This window comes from Natrix helvetica, assembly GCF_964273705.1.
Source record: "Natrix helvetica genome assembly, chromosome: 5".
In the NCBI taxonomy this organism is placed as follows: domain Eukaryota; kingdom Metazoa; phylum Chordata; class Lepidosauria; order Squamata; family Natricidae; genus Natrix; species Natrix helvetica.
The window spans coordinates 145,011,717-145,027,860 of record NC_138551.1 but is presented as its reverse complement, the minus strand read 5'-3'; the positions used below and the strand labels follow the sequence as shown (position 1 = coordinate 145,027,860).

Below are 16,144 nucleotides of genomic sequence, written 5' to 3'. Positions count from 1 at the left end.
ATCCCGGGTCTGTGGTGAAAAGCATGATAGATCCCTCCTAGGCTTCGTTGGCTCGTCCCTCAGGAATGGAAACGAGGGGAGGTAGCCACTTGCAAATCAAATCCTCTAGTCTGTTGTGGTCTGTGAGGAGGTTGGGGAGGAACAAGGGCCAGTCCTGGAGGCTGGGGAAGACTCGGACGAGGGCTCTGCATCAGAGGCAGAGAGGGGGCCGAGGCCATCTGGCAGTGGTCAGGTTCGTATGGAGCTAGACAGCAGTGAGGCAGAGGAACAGCTGGAGCCTGTTCCCAGTGTGCACATGCGCAGAGTGGCCAGACGAAGGGAACAGCTAAGGAACAAGGGTCGACATGGGAGTAGACTCTCTGATGGAAGGTGATTGGCTCCTCCCATAGGAAATAAAAGAGGAGCAAAAGGAGAGTGGGCTTTTGCAGGAAACAATTCGTTCGGTCCGTCAGGAGTGTGAAGATCTGTCCGTGAATCTCAGAGACTCTGTGCCCAGTCTTTCCTTTCCTTTCCTCGGAAAATATTGACATGGCAGCTTTCCAAGAGAGATAAGGTCTGTAGTCATAAATATTCCTTTGAAAGACTGTTGGCATGGACTTTGCAGAATGTGAAGGAGAGGAATTCCCATTCGTTTAATAAAAGGGGTTTTGTCGGGGCCAGGAGTCTGCTTCGTGCTTTCTGGGGGAAGCCTAGGTCAGAACATAGTCTGGGAGTGTTTCTCCAATTCTGTTTCTCCATCTCTTCAGATTGGTTACCTCTTTGACCATCCAGGGACGGTTTTCTTCAGCATCTTCATGTCCTTCTGGGCCGTGACGTTTCTGGAATACTGGAAAAGGAGAAACGCCACTCTGGCTCACCACTGGGACTGCATGGACTTCCAAGAGGAAGAGGCAAGGGCTATTTTCCCACTCTTCAGACCAGTGGTGGGATTCCAATTTTTTAATACCGGTTCTATGGGCGTGGTTCTACGGTTCTCTCTCTCTCTCTCTCTCTCTCTCTCTCTCTCTCTCTCTCTCGCCTGTTCCTAGGAACGTCCTCGCCCAGAGTTTGCTGCCATGGCTCCTTGCCTGGAACAGAACCCCATCACGGGATTGAAGGAGCCCCATTTCCCCAAGCAAGACCGGCTATCACGAATCCTGACCGGGTCCATGGCTATTGTCATTATGGTGAGGGGCTATTGCCAGTGGTGTGATTCAAAACTTTTTACTACCGGTTCTATGGGCGTGGCTTGATGAGCATGGCAGGGGAAGGATACTGCAAAATCCCCATTCCCTTCCCACTCCAGGGGAAGGATACTGCAAAATCCCCATTCCCTTCCCACTCCAGGGGATGGATACTGCAAAATCCCCATTCCCTCCCCACTCCAGGGGAAGGATACTGCAAAATCCCCATTCCCTTCCCACTCCAGGGGATGGATACTGCAAAATCCCCATTCCCTCCCCACTCCAGGGGAAGGATACTGCAAAATCCCCATTCCCTTCCCACTCCAGGGGAGGGATACTGCAAAATCCCCATTCCCTCCCCACTCCAGGGGAGGTATACTGCAAAATCTCCATTCCCTTCCCACTCCAGGGGAAGGATACTGCAAAATCCCCATTCCCTTCCCACTCCAGGGGAAGGATATTGCAAAATCCCCATTCCCTCCCCACTCCAGGGGAGGGATACTGCAAAATCCCCATTCCCTTCCCACTCCAGGGGAAGGATACTGCAAAATCCCCATTCCCTTCCCACTCCAGGGGAAGGATACTGCAAAATCCCTAATCCCTTCCCACTCCAGGGGAAGGATACTGCAAAATCCCCATTCCCTCCCCACTCCAGGGGAAGGATACTGCAAAATCCCTAATCCCTTCCCACTCCAGGGGAAGGATACTGCAAAATCTCCATTCCCTCCCCACTCCAGGGGAAGGATACTGCAAAATCTCCATTCCCTCCCCACTCCAGGGGAAGAATACTGCAAAATTCCCATTCCCTTCCCACTCCAGGGGAAGGATACTGCAAAATCCCCATTCCCTTCCCACTCCAGGGGAAGGATCCTGCAAAATCTCCATTCCCTCCCACTCCAGGGGAAGGATATTGCAAAATCTCCATTCCCTCCCCACTCCAGGTGAAGGATACTGCAAAATCCCCATCCCCTTCCCAATCCAGGGGAAGGATACTGCAAAATCCCCATTCCCTTCCCACTCCAGGGGAAGGATACTGCAAAATCTCCATTCCCTCCCCACTCCAGGGGAAGGATACTGCAAAATCCCCATCCCCTTCCCAATCCAGGGGAAGGATCCTGCAAAATCTCCATTCCCTCCCCACTCCAGGGGAAGGTTACTGCAAAATCTCCATTCCCTCCCCACTCCAGGGGAAGGATACTGCAAAATCTCCATTCCCTCCCCACTCCAGGGGAAGGATACTGCAGAATCCCCATTCCCTCCCCACTCCAGTGGAAGGATACTGCAAAATCCCCATTCCCTTCCCACCCCACTAACCTGCTTTCCAGCTCCGTAGTCCTGTAGAGGACAACAAAGAAGACCCAGCTTCAGAAGGCAGCAAATAGATGGGGGCGGGGCCAGTCAGAGGTGGTATTTGCTGGTTCTCGGAACTACTCAAAATTTCCGGTTTGCCATAACCGACTGAATACCACCTCTGGCTACTGCCATCAAGATGTGGGGTGAAGAGAGAGTGTGATCCCTGTCCCAAATGATCCCTGATGCTTCTCTTGTTTCTTGGTTCCTCCTCTTCCTCCATAGCTCTGTGTGGTGATGATCTTTTTGGTGTCAGTGATCATGTACCGTGGGATTGTCAGCACCGCAATGTACCACACTGGGAACAGAGTTCTGATGACGCAGGTGAGGGCTGCATTCTAGGCTCTGCTTCGATGCCTCCACTCTCAAAGATTCCTTCGGGGATCCCCAGAGATCGTCCATATCCTTTCTCCAAATTTAGGATCTCACAAGAGAACAGAATTTTGGGCAGTTCCTCTTTCTATCTGCACAGGGCGAAAAAGTGTGGATAAAGGCAGAGCTGGATTCTAAATGATCCAGGCCCCTAAGGCAACAATAGCAGTAATACAAAGAGAGGCTTTTAACCTGCCTTCCAGCCTTCTGGTTGGTGGACATAAATTATGGTAATCTGAAATTACTTTCTGTGTAAAGATTATCTTGAAAGCCTCCAGGCTCTGTGTCGTTTAAGGTCAGCTCTTTGATTTATACATCTGTATTGCTCTCTGGGATGCGGTGGCTCAATGGCTAAGACGCTGAGCTTGTCGATCAGAAGGTCAGCAGTTTGGCAGTTTGAATCCCTAGCGCCGCATAACCGAGTGAGCTCCCGTGACTTGTCCCAGCTTCTGCCAACCTAGCAGTTCGAAAGCACGTTAAAAAATGCAAGTAGAAAAATAGGTACCACATTTAGTGGGAAGGTCACAGCGTTCCATGCGCCTTCGGCGTTGAGTCATGCCGGTCACATGACCACGGAGAGGTCTTCAGACAGCGCTGGCTCTTTGGCTTTGAAACGGAGATGAACACCGCCCCCTAGAGTTGGGAAGGACTAGCACATATGTGCGAGGGGAACCTTTACCTTTAAAAGTCTTTGAGGATTGATCCTCTGGGAAGGAGAGGTGTTGAGGGAAGAGAAAGGGGGTGAAATGGGGCCTCTTTCCCTCTCTTCCTGCAGGCAGGTAACATTGCAAATATCAGCAGCTCCATGGTGAACTTGGTGCTCATCCTTCTCATGAGTCAGGTCTACACTTCCTTGGCTGAGAAACTTACCAGATGGGGTGAGTGGAAGTTCGGTGGAAGTTCTTCGCCACAGGTAGTCAATTAGCCCAGGATGTTTTGCTTTTATAAAACTCAGAAACCTTCTTTCACATCACTTGGGAAATTGTGCAAAAAATCCCCCCAACATTTCACAGAATTTGAACTTTTGCCGATGATTATCGGGCTTTCCTCTTGCTGGAAAAGGAACCGATCAGAACTCTGGCCAGTGGTGGGTTCTGGGCGGTATGCCCTGGTATGGGCGTACCAGTAGCAACTGGGAGCAGCGGCCACTGTACCAGAACGTTGGCCTATTGGGTTAAGCCAACTGGGTCATTTGCACACACACACACACACACACACACACACACACACACACACACACAGAGCGTACGGTGCCTGCACAACCTCCGCCGAGCAGCTGGAGTGTCACAGGGCGATGGTGTGTGCATGCTTGCGCAGCGCACGTGCCCGAGGTGGATGCCTGGCCCCGTCACAGTATACCGGTTGTGACGGGATCCGGAACCCATCTCTGACTCCGGCTGATTCCGTTGGCATCCAACCGTCCCCATCCACCTCTCTTGCTTCCCCTGGCAGAAATGCACCGGACTCAAACGCAGCACGAGGATGCCTTCACCTTCAAAGTTTTCATTTTCCAGTTTGTGAACTTCTATTCGTCGCCTTTCTACGTGGCTTTCTTCAAAGGCAGGTAAGGGGACGCGGTGAAAAGGTTTCCGCTTGGAGGCAGGAATGGAAGGAGGCTCCTCGGAGGGGGTCCTTGCCAGGGGTGATGTGCTCCCGGTTCGGACCGATTTACCCAAACTGGTAGTAAAAAAAAGCTACCGGTTCACCCGAACCAGTAGTAAAATTATACATACATACATACATACATACATACATACATACATACATACATACATTAGGATATCATCTAAATAGATGAGTACCCCTTGATACAGATGCTCATGCAGCACCTGGTTAATTAGCTGCATGAACACTGCTGGGCCTCCTTGCCGTCTGAAGGGCATAACCCGGTTCAGGCGAACTGGTTTCCAACGTATTTCCAACGATCAGCTATGACACACGATTTATATTAGCTAGAATCGTCGGATTTCCTGCTTTCTAGCTAATCTAAATCATGTGGCACAGTGGATTCTCCCCCCCCCCCCGCTGTTCTACTTACATTTGCCGGCGCATTCAGTATCAGGCTCTACCCACCCGCTCAGACTTCATCATCCATTTTTGACACTCTGCGCATGTGCGGAAGGTGCCGCGCATGCACGGAACATTCCGTGCATGCATGGAGGTGGTGCGTGTGAGCAGAGTGAGAATGCACATGCTCACATTTGCGAACTGGTACCGTGTTTCTACGATGATAAGCGCTTGGCCTTATTTTTTGGGGGGTGTTATTATTTTTGAGGTGCAGGAGGTGGTGAGCGTGGTCACCTCGTGGCTGCTGCTGTGTTGCACTATTTTCGGGGAGGGCTTATTTTCAGGGGAGGGATTATTTTAGTGCGTGCGCTCAAAAGCCCAATTGGGCTTATTATCCAGGGAGGTCTTACTTTCGGGGAAACAGGGTAGCAAAGGTAAGTAAACATAGTAAACAGTGAGTAGATTTCACCCCTGGTCCTTGCGCAATCTGGCCCCTTCTCACAAATCTAGGGAGATGTCAATCCAGATTTGAGGCGCCTCCTGGTTGAGCTGGGGCTTCCTCTTGAGCTGAAACCCACCCTGTCTTCTCAGCCTTCCCTCTCAAGTCTTCCTCCAACCTTATGAGCCAAATTTGAATCTCTCCCTGTCAAACGTCGGTGCTGGCACAGAGTTGGGTTCATAACAAGCAAGCAAGAATTGGGCTTCCTATCTTCAGGGCTGGACCTGCCCATCCTCAGATGACTTTTCGTTCTTTTCAATACCTTCCAATTTTCCCAGCAGGTTTGTAGGCTACCCTGGTCAATACGGACAGCTCCTGGGCATGAGGAATGAAGATGTAAGTACAATGCAGTAGTGAGTCCTTGTGCACGCTGGCACTTCTGGGCACCGACAACCTCTTCCCAAAAGGATTGGGCAGAGACTGCATTCCACGCTAGGCATATCTTTGCTGCACCTTCACTGCTGAGCAAATGGGTTCAGTCGATGAATGCAATATTGCAGAGAGAAATTTGCTATGCCCATTTAACCAAGGCCGTGGAGAATAACAACAGAGTGGAATGGAATGGATGGGATGGAATGGAATGGAAAAGAATGGAACAGAACAGAAAGAATAAAATGGAATGGAGTAGAGTAGAGCAGAGCAGAGCAGAGCAGAGTAGAGCAGAGCAGAGCATAGTAGTAGTAGTAGAGTAGAACAGAGTAGAGGAATAGAGTAGAGCACATTAGAGTAGAGCAGAGTAGAATAGAACAGAACAGAGCAGAATAACAGAGTGGGAAGGGACCTTGGTGGTCTTCTAGTCCAACCCCTGCTTAATCAGGAAATCCTATAGCATTTCAGACACATGGTTATCCAATCTCTTCTTTAAAACTTCCAGTGATTAGGGGACTGGAGACTAAAACATATGAAGAACGGTTGCAGGAACTGGTTATGTCTAGTTTAATGAAAAGAAGGACTGGAGGAGACACGATAGCAGTCTTCCGATATCTCAGGGGTTGCCCCAAAGAAGAGGGAGTCAAGCTATTCTCCAAGGCACCTGAGGGCAGAACAAGAAGCAATGGGTGGAAACTAATCAAGGAGAGAAGCAACTTAGAACTGAGGAGAAACTTCCTGACAGTTAGAACAATTAATCAGTGGAACAGAAGTTGCCTCCAGAAGTTGTGAATGCCCCAACACTGGAAGTCTTTAAGAAGATGTTGGATAGCCATTTGTCTGAAACCGTATAGGGTTTCCTGCCTAGGCAGGGGGTTGGACTAGAAGACCTCCAAGGTCCCTTCCAACTCTGCTATTGTATTATTGTATTAGTGTTGGAGCAATTTACAACTACAACAGGACAGCAAGTGAGCAGCAAGTGTCTTTTTAAGACTCGTGTCTTAAACAAATCTTTTTAAGATTCCTATCTTATTGCTCCTCATGGCCCAAAGTTTACAGCTTGTAAACCAGCGCCTGGAGTTTCCTAGGCCACCTTGAGGCTCTAGTAATGGTTGTCCTCAATGTAGAGCGATACATCTATGTCCCCTACTCCCCCCTGCAGTGCGGTCCCGGCGGATGTCTCATCGAATTGGCCCAGCAGCTGTTCATCATCATGGTTGGGAAGCAGATCGCCAGCAACGTCCAGGAATTCTTCGTTCCGTGAGTTGCCTTCTTGGGAAACGGCGGAGAAAAACGAGACGGTTTGGTGAAAGGAGTGCCAGGAATTGAGGGGCATTTCCCGACCCGAGGGGACAACCAGACCGAAGCGACCCGTTTCCTGTTTTTTTCCTGCAGCAAGCTGAAGGCTTGGCACCAGAAAAGGAAGCTGGCCAAGGTACGAGGGGGGCAGATCTGCCAGGAATCCAAACGGTGGGAGGAAGACTACGAACTAATTGAATGTGAAGGCCTCTTCGAAGAGTACCTGGAGATGGGTGAGTGGCAAAAAGAGGATTCAGCTCCTTTGGAACACAGAGGAGCAAAAGGAGTTTGCGGGATGGGGTCCTAGATTCAGCCCATCCCTTGGTCCAGTGAGACTTGGAGATCTTTTCTACAAATGGCTCTCCAAAGATCAAGAGCTACATTGATTCAGTGGCGGGCGGCAGACTTGTCCATCCTCCCAACTTCCAAAACGTAACTCTAAAGTCTCAATTACCGTATTTTTCAGAGTATAAGACGCTCTGAAATATAAGACCTAGCACCTAGCTTTTGGGGAAGAAAACAAGGGGGAAGGGAATCTGCCTTTGCTTCCCAGCAATTTGCCTCCTTGCAGCAAACAGCAAACAGACGATGTACACTGTTTGTGGTGTTACATTTCAGACTATACTTGTACAGATGCTGTTAAAATTGAAAGTGGCTTTCTGGAAGTATATGTTCTTCTCTGCTATTTAAAAGAAGACACAATAGCACTGGGCCTCTTCAGATCAAGCTTTTATTTTAAAAAGCTTCTTCGTTTTGTTAAGATGTCCAGAACAAGAATAAAGCAGTCTTTAAAGAATAAGTAATGATTTGAACATTCTATAGGCATTTATAGTGATTGACTTACCTCCTTGCAGCAAACAGCAAACAGCCTGTTCCAGTTTAGCCTGATTAGCACAAGAAAAAAGTAAATCTGCCTCTGCCTCCCAGCAATTTGCCTCCCATTTCACTTTCAGTTTCAGCAGGGCCTCCCCAACGATCAGCTGTTTCAGGCTGCAGGGATTGCCATAGCCTATTGCTGCTTCTGAGAGCCCCATTTCCCTCTTTTGCTGCAAGGAAATAAATGGCTGGGAGGCAGAGGCCGAAGGGTGGGGGATGGTGGGTGGGCGGGGCTACACTCAGTGTATAAGATGCATTCAAGTTTTCACCCTCTTTTTGGGGGAGGAAGTGCATCTTATACTCCCAAAAATATGGTATATTGGATGCTCCCACTTCAATTAAACGTAAGATGTTTAGGATAACTGAATTCCTCCAGTTCTCCTTTACCCTGAAAGTTTGGTCATCCAAACAGCCTTAGAATGACATGCAGAGGTAAGGGAGGAAGAGCCACGCAAAGGAACGTCGTGTCGGTCTTAAGAGGCACAAGCCTTGCTCCTCCAGTCATTCCGAGGATTGTTTAGGATTCGTTCTGACCCAGCTCCCCAGATGCGACAAACCCTCTGTATTTGAAGCAATGATTCCTTTATTAGGAGCGCCGGCAGATCCGGCAAAAAGTTTCTCTCTCACTGCAGTTGAACAAGTCTGTCTGGCTGGGTGATAAATAGTTGTCTGCCATATCTATTCATCCCACCCCCCACCCGCCTGCCTTTTATCCCCAGGGCTAGGGTGGGGCTTCACTAGCAGCGGTGGCTCTTCCGTTCCAAGGACCAGCCCATAGATTTCCACTGCTCTCCTCTCCTCTGCCTTTTATCCCCAGAGCTAGGGTGGGGCTTCGCTAGCAGCAGTGGCTCTTCCGTCCCAAGGACCGGCCCACAGATTTCCACTCCTCTCCTCTCCTCTGCCTGATGTCAACGCCTAAAGCGTTTGCATGACTACTATCAACTTGAGAAGTGGGGGGGGGGGGAATGCCCTGTATACTTTTGGCCAGAGTAAAAGTCTCATATTTCTGTACTGGGATGTGAATGCGCATGTCCAGAACCCTGCCATAACGTCCTGTTGGAGAATGTGATTGATGACCTAGGCCAGAGGGGAGGGGGCACAGGGGTAAAGTTCATATGCCATTAAGTGGGATTTAGTTTCGGCTACACAGAAGTCCGTGCCAAGATGTTAGTCCTAATAAACGAATGGGGTTTTTTTGAACTTTGTCTTGGGGCTCGCAACTTAATTAGGCCAACTCTTGTAAACTTCACACCTTCTGCACATCTGTGTGTCAGGAACTGGACCCAGCTGTTCCTCCTCTTCCTCATCAGCCACCTCCAGACCTGGGGACTGTTGACTCTCCATCGGAGGGTTGATGGATGGCCCAGGCTCCACCTGTCTTTCTCTCTCTCTCTCTCTCTCTGACAGCTCCATTCCCTCTTCCCCTTCAGAGCTCTCAGTTGCCCTGATGCTGACCCTGATTCCCACACTTCCTCCTCCTCTGATTCGGTTGCTGTAGGGGCCAGCAGCTGACTGGCCACAACAGGATTCTGTAAAATACTGACACTGAACATGGGCCTCTTCTTTCTTAGTGCTCCAGTTTGGCTTCATCACCATTTTTGTGGCTGCTTTCCCGCTGGCCCCTCTCTTCGCCCTGCTCAATAATTGGGTCGAAATCCGTCTGGATGCTCAGAAATTTGTCTGCGAGTACCGCCGACCAGTCGCCGAGCGTGCCCAGGACATCAGTGTTTGGTTCTTCCTCCTTGAGGTCTTGGCACAAATCTCCGTCATTGTCAATGTGAGTCTGGAAGAAGCGGCGGAGATCCTCAAGCCATTCCCCACTGACGGGTGGCTTCCAAGATCCCTTTTCCTGCGGGGCGGGGGGAGATGTGGAGGTCCGCACCTTCTCTGGAGCTAAGAGTTAAACAAGAGAAAAACTCCCCCCCTCCCGATGATGGTCACTCTTGCCTGTTTGCCCCCAGGCCTTTCTCATCGCCTTCACCTCGGACTTCCTGCCACGGCTCCTCTACCAATACGAATATGACAGCCACCTCCACGGCTACGTCAACTTCACCCTGGCTTACTCCCCACCCTCTTACATGCACAGCAACCATACCATGTGCAGGTGAGTGGAGGGTCTCCATCGCACAGCAATCACGGTTAGGACTCCCCCCACCCCCTACCCCGCGATGCTGACCTACCGTGGCCCATTCACAGGTACAAAGCCTTCCGCGATGCTCACGGCAACTACACCCTCTTCTATTGGAAACTTCTGGCCATCCGCCTGGGCTTCATCATCGCCTTTGAGGTGAGTCCCAGGCCTTTTTATGAACAGAATTTGCACGGAGAATTACGATGGTGAGTCCCTGAAAATAGGACCTATCCCAAAAAAGAAGACCTAGCATGCTTTCTTCACATGCACCCAATATAAGCCCTAACCCCCAAAATAAGCCTTACCATATTTTTGGGAGTATAAGACGCACCTCCCCCCCCTAAAAGAGGGTGGAAATGTTGGTGCGTCTTATACACCAGTGCGTCTTATAGTCTGAAAAAGACGGTACTTCAGCGCTTGCGTAGTCGCCTGGCCATCCATTCTATCTGGTTGCTCGTGGACACAAAGGGAGGGAGGGATGGAGCTGCTCCACATGCACACCTGCTTACGTCAGGGCTCCCACAGCCAGCCCACCCACGCCCTGACAACTGCCTTGCCTCGCCCACTTCTTCCAGCACTGGCGCGGCACCACCGCAGGAGGCCGAATAAGGCCCTGGTCCCACGGCCACGAGGCAGTTGTAAGTGCATGGATGGTCTGGCTTGCATTGCTCGGCTTCCTGCATGCCGTGCTGGTGCCAGAAGAAATGGGACGCCACCGCAACGCAAGGCAGCTGTCAAGGGGTGGATGGCACGACTGATGTAAGCTGGTGTGGGGCATGTGGGGCAGCTCCACCCCCTTCTCGCTGTGGTGGCACTCAAAAGAAATAAGAGATCCCAAAAAATAAGCCCTAGTATTTCGGTGCCCCAAAAAAAGTGAGTCTAGTTCATATTTTCAGGAAAATACTGTATGTGGGATTCAGCAGCTGTGGCCTATTGGGAGCAAACAAGGCCTGGCTCAAGTCAAAGGAAAGCGGGAATTCCAAAAAGTTAATCCTTCAGTGTAAGATGGAATGGAATAATATGGTATAATAGGAATCTTAAATATATGTAACTGTCTTTATAATGGAGCATGTTAAGAGTTCTGTAAGAGGAAAACTTTAGTGAGGAGATTAAGGGTTTGCAAGAGGAAGCTTAAATCACACCTAGCCAAACCGCAGAATTGAAGACAGGAAACTTAGATAGTTTTGCAAGTACCTGTGACTTACTAGAAAAGCCACATTTTATTTTAGCTTTGAGAGAAGGAAAAAGGGAGGGCTTGTGGGGTGTGGGGGGGGGGGAGCCTGTCAGATCTATAATAGTTTTGCAAATGAATCCTTCGGGATTCAGTCTGTGCTTACTTTGCGACTGAATCTTGCACAATAAACCTTTTCTGTTTGATCCTGGAATTTCGTGTCAGTTCCTATATTCTATAATAAGTGAGGTTCACAATATATTCCAGTTATAGCACATTATTTCCCAAGGATAGCCTCACCATATCCTTTGGTTCAAACCTTCTGCTCATTTTTAAAAAAAAATGCCTGAATTGAATACAATAATCTGTTTAATGTAGATTTCATTACTATTTACTTCGTTGACTGGGGATTTTCACTATTATTCCAAATGTATCGTCTGAAGTTTCTGAATGACAGTTCAGCAAAAGATTTCAGCCCGGCTTAAGGTAAAGGTTCCCCCTCGCACATATGTGCTAGTCGTTCCCGACTCTAGGGGGCGGTGCTCATCTCCGTTTCAAAGCCGAATAGAGTTGAAATTTGCTGGACCTTAGCTGCATTTGCCAAGGCGAGGTCGTATTCAAATGTCAGGCCTGCCAATCTGGGTAAATATCGAATATCTGCTCTTCATGAAAAACAAAAACAACAACACCGTGGCTAAGATACCCCAAAGCTGATTTAGGAACAGAAAAGCTCCTGAAAGACTTTTTGGGCAGCCCTTTTCTTGCTGTCAAAATTTCATTTCCAAAAGAGAGAGAGAGAGAGTGTGTGGCATTGGCTTAGGTGGTCATAAGGGCTGATAATAAGCCACGGTGGCGCAGTGGTTAGAGTGCAGTACTGCAGGCTCCTTCTGCTGACTGCCGGCTGCCTGGAATTTGGCAGTTCGAATCTCACCAGGCTCAAGGTTGACTCAGCCTTTCGTCCTTCCGAGGTGGGTAAAATGAGGACCCAAGATTGTTGGGAGCAAGAGGCTGACTCTGTAAACCGCTTAGAGAGAGCTGTAAAGCACTGTGAAGTGGTATATAAGTCCAAGCGATATTGCTATAATTCTGGGATGGGCGGTTCCCTTGGGCCCTCCTCCTCCCTCCGTCTCTTTCCAGCATGTTGTCTTCTTCTGCTTGCGCCTGATTGATTGGCTGGTGCCAGACATCCCCGAATCCTTGGAAGTCAAGATCAAGAGGGAGCGTTACTTAGCCAAGCAGGCTCTGGCTGACAACCAGGAAGCATTGTTGACGACGGTGAGTGACGACTCTTCTCCCACCCCAGGTCAGTCCACGAGTGCTGCACAAAGCACAAAGCACGTCTGTATTCGTGTGTGTGTCTGTGTGTATTGCTCCAGTGCCAAGAGAAGGGTTCAGAAGAGGGAGAGGGATGGACCCTTCCCCAGAACCAGCTCCGCTTGGGCTTCCACGTTTAACGAGGGGCCGTGTGGCAAATTCAGATTTCCAGCCGAGAAACTCAGGCAGACTTTTAGCCCACCCCGTCCCTCAAAAATCACTAGGGATCTGTGCCTCCCTCTTCACCACTCGCTGCAAGTTGAGCTACTGTAGTGTGGTGTGATCACCCTCTGTGTCGTGGTGCCGTCTGTAGTGTGACACTTGTGCCATTTGTGCTTCTGTTAGGGCAAGATTGTCAGAGAGTGGCCCTGCAGTGAGGCCTTCTCGGCCGCAAAGGTGACTCAGCTTCAGAATTGCAAGCATGGGGGAGGGAGAGGGTCTTTCTTTCCACGGGAGGTATTGAATATGAAACCACCCAGGGGTGGGTTCCAGCCGCTGCTACTGCTGGTTCGCTCAGGGGTGCGGTGTGACAGGCCGAGTTACTAGCTACTCGTCCGAACCGTTAGGAACCCACATCAGGAACCACCATCCAGTAGAGGAAAAAACTGGATTTCTCTCCTCTGAGGCTCGTTTGCCTGAGGATGCAGCCCTGAGGCTGTCTAGATCAGGGGTCACCAACTTTTCAGGGACCACTAAATTCGTAATTTTAAAACCCTAATATGAATTAGTGACAGGACGGGGTCCTTCAGGCACTTAGCTTGGCCACCTGTTAGCGGAGAGAAGCGTCTAGGGTCAACCCTAGGTTTGATGTCCATTGCATCTAGGACTCTAAAATATGGCCAAGAATGAATGTTTGTCTGTTCTTAAATTTTTTATTGGTTTTAAAAAAATTTACAAGGGAAAAAGGTTAAGAGGTTATGAAACATTTTGACAGCTATATCATGCAGGGGGAGGAGGAGCCCCCCCCCCGGGTCTTGCAACTTTTACAAAAAGGAAAAATAAAAAACGATTAACATTTACATAGATATTAGCAGTTTTAAGTTTAGCACCAAATCACCAGTATGTTTCAATCATTTTACTTTTGTCACTTCCTTGAAAATACACTTTTGTGATCTGAGTCTTCTTGTTGTCTCCTCTTCCCCCCCGTCCGCTGGCAGAGCCTCAGCTCCTCCCTGCTTTGTATCTTATGTAGGATCCCCTACATCACCTAATAGAGCAGTATGTTTTTTTCACGAAAGCCTCTGCTTCCGCAACTGTGTTAATTCTAATTCGACTGCCCTCCCAAAAAATCAACATACCTTCTGGTAACAGCCACCTGAACCAAATCCCATTATTATATTTTTTTTTTTTTGCTAAGAAGGTATATTTCCTTCTCTTATCTCTTACTTTCTTTGGGATCTGCTTAAGAATGGTTATTTCTTTATCCTTATATTTTAATGGTCCTCCCCTTTGAGCTCCTAGAACATCATCTCTTGTGGTTTTTCTAAGAAATTTAACATGAACTTCCCTTGGAACATTATGTGTTCTTGCGTAGGCTGAATTAATCCTATAAATCAAGTCAAGAATGAATGTTTGTCTGGTAGCCAGTCCTAGTGCTAGATCGGTCCCCTGCAAACTCTGTCTTTTGAGGAGCTCAGCTGAAATTTCATGCACTGCTCACTGAAGCACCGAGACTCCCAGGGAGGGAGGGAAGGGCTGGAGCTACTAAACAGGCAGCCACGCTAAGTGCCTGAAGGATCCCATTCCGTCAGCGAGCAGGAGTAATTGCTTTGGCGGGGCGTATCTGGCCAAGATTTTCCCGCGGACCAAAAAATTTCCTTGCGGACCACCAGAGATCCACGGACCACTCGTTGGTGACCGCTGGTCTAGATAACAGAACAGAAAACAAGTTTAGAAGCCACAGAGAGAGAGAGAGAGAGAGCTTCCTTTGGCAGCTGATGTGACCCGCACCCAACCACTTTTACTACTAATCGGCTCAAATAAGCCGCTTTTCCCCTTAAATACGCAACTGAAATTACTGCTTTTGTTAGAGCTGCCCTTTCAGGCCCTCGCTGCAAGCCTCCCTGAAGCACTTTTCCAGAGCGCAGGGGTGAAAATCAGCAGGTTCTGACAGGTTCTGGAGAACCGGTAGCGGAAAGTTTGAGTAGTTCGCAGAACCGGCAAATGCCGCCTCTGTCTGGCCCCAGCGTGGGAAGGGAATGGGGATTTTGCAGTATTTCCCCTGCCCACCAAGCCACGCCCACCAAGCCACGCCCACCAAGCCACGCCCACCAAGCCACGCCACCAAACCACGCCCACCAAGCCACACCACGCCCACCAAGCCACGCCCACAGAACCGGTAGTTAAAAAAAATGAATTTCACCACTGCCAGAGCGGTGTCGAGATTTTGAAAAACCGGAGCAAGCTTTTGCTGTCTTGCTCTAAGTGGGCGCTTCTGTTTTATTTCTACTTCCTTTTTTGTGCAGCAAGCAGCCTTTTATCCAGCAGTGTGAATTAACAATACTGGCAAGGTCGAAGCCTGGGCACCGGGGCATCTCTGTCGTTTTTTGATCAGGAAGCATCTCCTCTCGACAGCATGAAGAATGCCAGTGGGGACGGGAAGGAGGCTCTTACTTGCCGCAATATTTGGAAGACTCTCCCAGAAGATTGGACTTTTTTCTGTGTTACCCTGAGATTCTCTCTCTCTCCATCTCTCTCTCTCTCTCCCTCTCCCTCCTTTTCCACTCTTTCCCCCTCTCTCTCCCTCCCTCTCCACTCCCTCCCTGTCTCTCTCCCTCTCTCCATTTCTCTCTATCCCTCTCCCTCACTCCGTCTCTTTCTCTCCTACTCCCACCCTCTCTACTCCCTCCTCTCTCTCCAGTTCTCCCACTTTCTCCCACTCCCTCCCTCTCCATTCCCTCCTTGTCTCCATCTCTCCACCTCTCTCCCTCACTCCCTCTCTCTCTCCCACCCTCTCCACTCCCTCCCTCTCTCCATTTCTCCCTCTCTCTTTCTCTCCCACTCCCACCCTCTCCACTCCCTCCCTCCCTCTCTCCCCATCTCTCTCCCTCACTCCCTCTCTCCCACTCCCTCTCTCCCACCCTCTCCACTCTTTCCCTCTCCTACTCTCTCTCCCACTCCCTCTCCACTCCCTCCCTTCTTGTCTCTCCATTTCCATCTCTCTCCCTCTCTCTCCTTGCCTCTCTCTCCCACTCCCACCCTCTCCACTCCCTCACTCCCTCTCTCTCTCCCACTCCCTCTCTCTCCCACCCTCTCCACTCTTTCCCTCTCCTACTCTCTCTCCCACTCCCACCCACTCCTTCTCCACTCCCTCCCTGTCTCTCCATCTCCATCTCCCTCTCCCTCTCTCTCCTTGTCTCTCTCTCCACTCCCTCCTTCTCTCTCCAATTCTCTCTCCATTTCCTCCCTCCCCCTCTCTCTCAGCTTCCCAGGCAAGGGGCTTCGGAGACCACTTCTGGGGCCAAGCCACTCAGCCTCCGCTCCGATTCCCCACAGCCTTGGCTCCTGTTGCCAGCGGCTTCTTCTCAGCCCCTGCAGGTTTCAACCTGCATCAGCATCTCACCCCTTCCCATCAATACCTAGGCTCGCCTGGA

General features: G+C 49.8%; 1 protein-coding gene across 3 annotated transcripts in view; it reads left to right on the top strand.

Annotated features, from left to right (window-relative positions):
- LOC309393276 (anoctamin-7-like) overlaps positions 1-15,708 on the top strand; it is a 31,135-nt gene extending 15,427 nt beyond the window's left edge. Inside the window, exons 11-23 of one of the 3 annotated variants that reach the window (XM_081955270.1) lie at positions 747-890; positions 1,029-1,166; positions 2,739-2,837; positions 3,661-3,763; positions 4,338-4,449; positions 5,673-5,727; positions 6,923-7,020; positions 7,156-7,292; positions 9,507-9,712; positions 9,897-10,039; positions 10,132-10,222; positions 12,375-12,540; positions 15,017-15,708. In XM_081955270.1, coding sequence (XP_081811396.1) covers positions 747-890; positions 1,029-1,166; positions 2,739-2,837; positions 3,661-3,763; positions 4,338-4,449; positions 5,673-5,727; positions 6,923-7,020; positions 7,156-7,292; positions 9,507-9,712; positions 9,897-10,039; positions 10,132-10,222; positions 12,375-12,540; positions 15,017-15,048 — 1,524 coding nt within the window. In that variant the 3' untranslated portion in view covers positions 15,049-15,708. Of the gene's footprint in view, positions 1-746; positions 891-1,028; positions 1,167-2,738; positions 2,838-3,660; positions 3,764-4,337; positions 4,450-5,669; positions 5,728-6,922; positions 7,021-7,155; positions 7,293-9,506; positions 9,713-9,896; positions 10,040-10,131; positions 10,223-12,374; positions 12,541-15,016 lie in introns of all 3 variants that reach the window. The other 2 variants (XM_081955271.1, XM_081955269.1) reach the window with 2 other exon arrangements.
- The last annotated feature ends 436 nt before the right edge of the window (positions 15,709-16,144 follow it).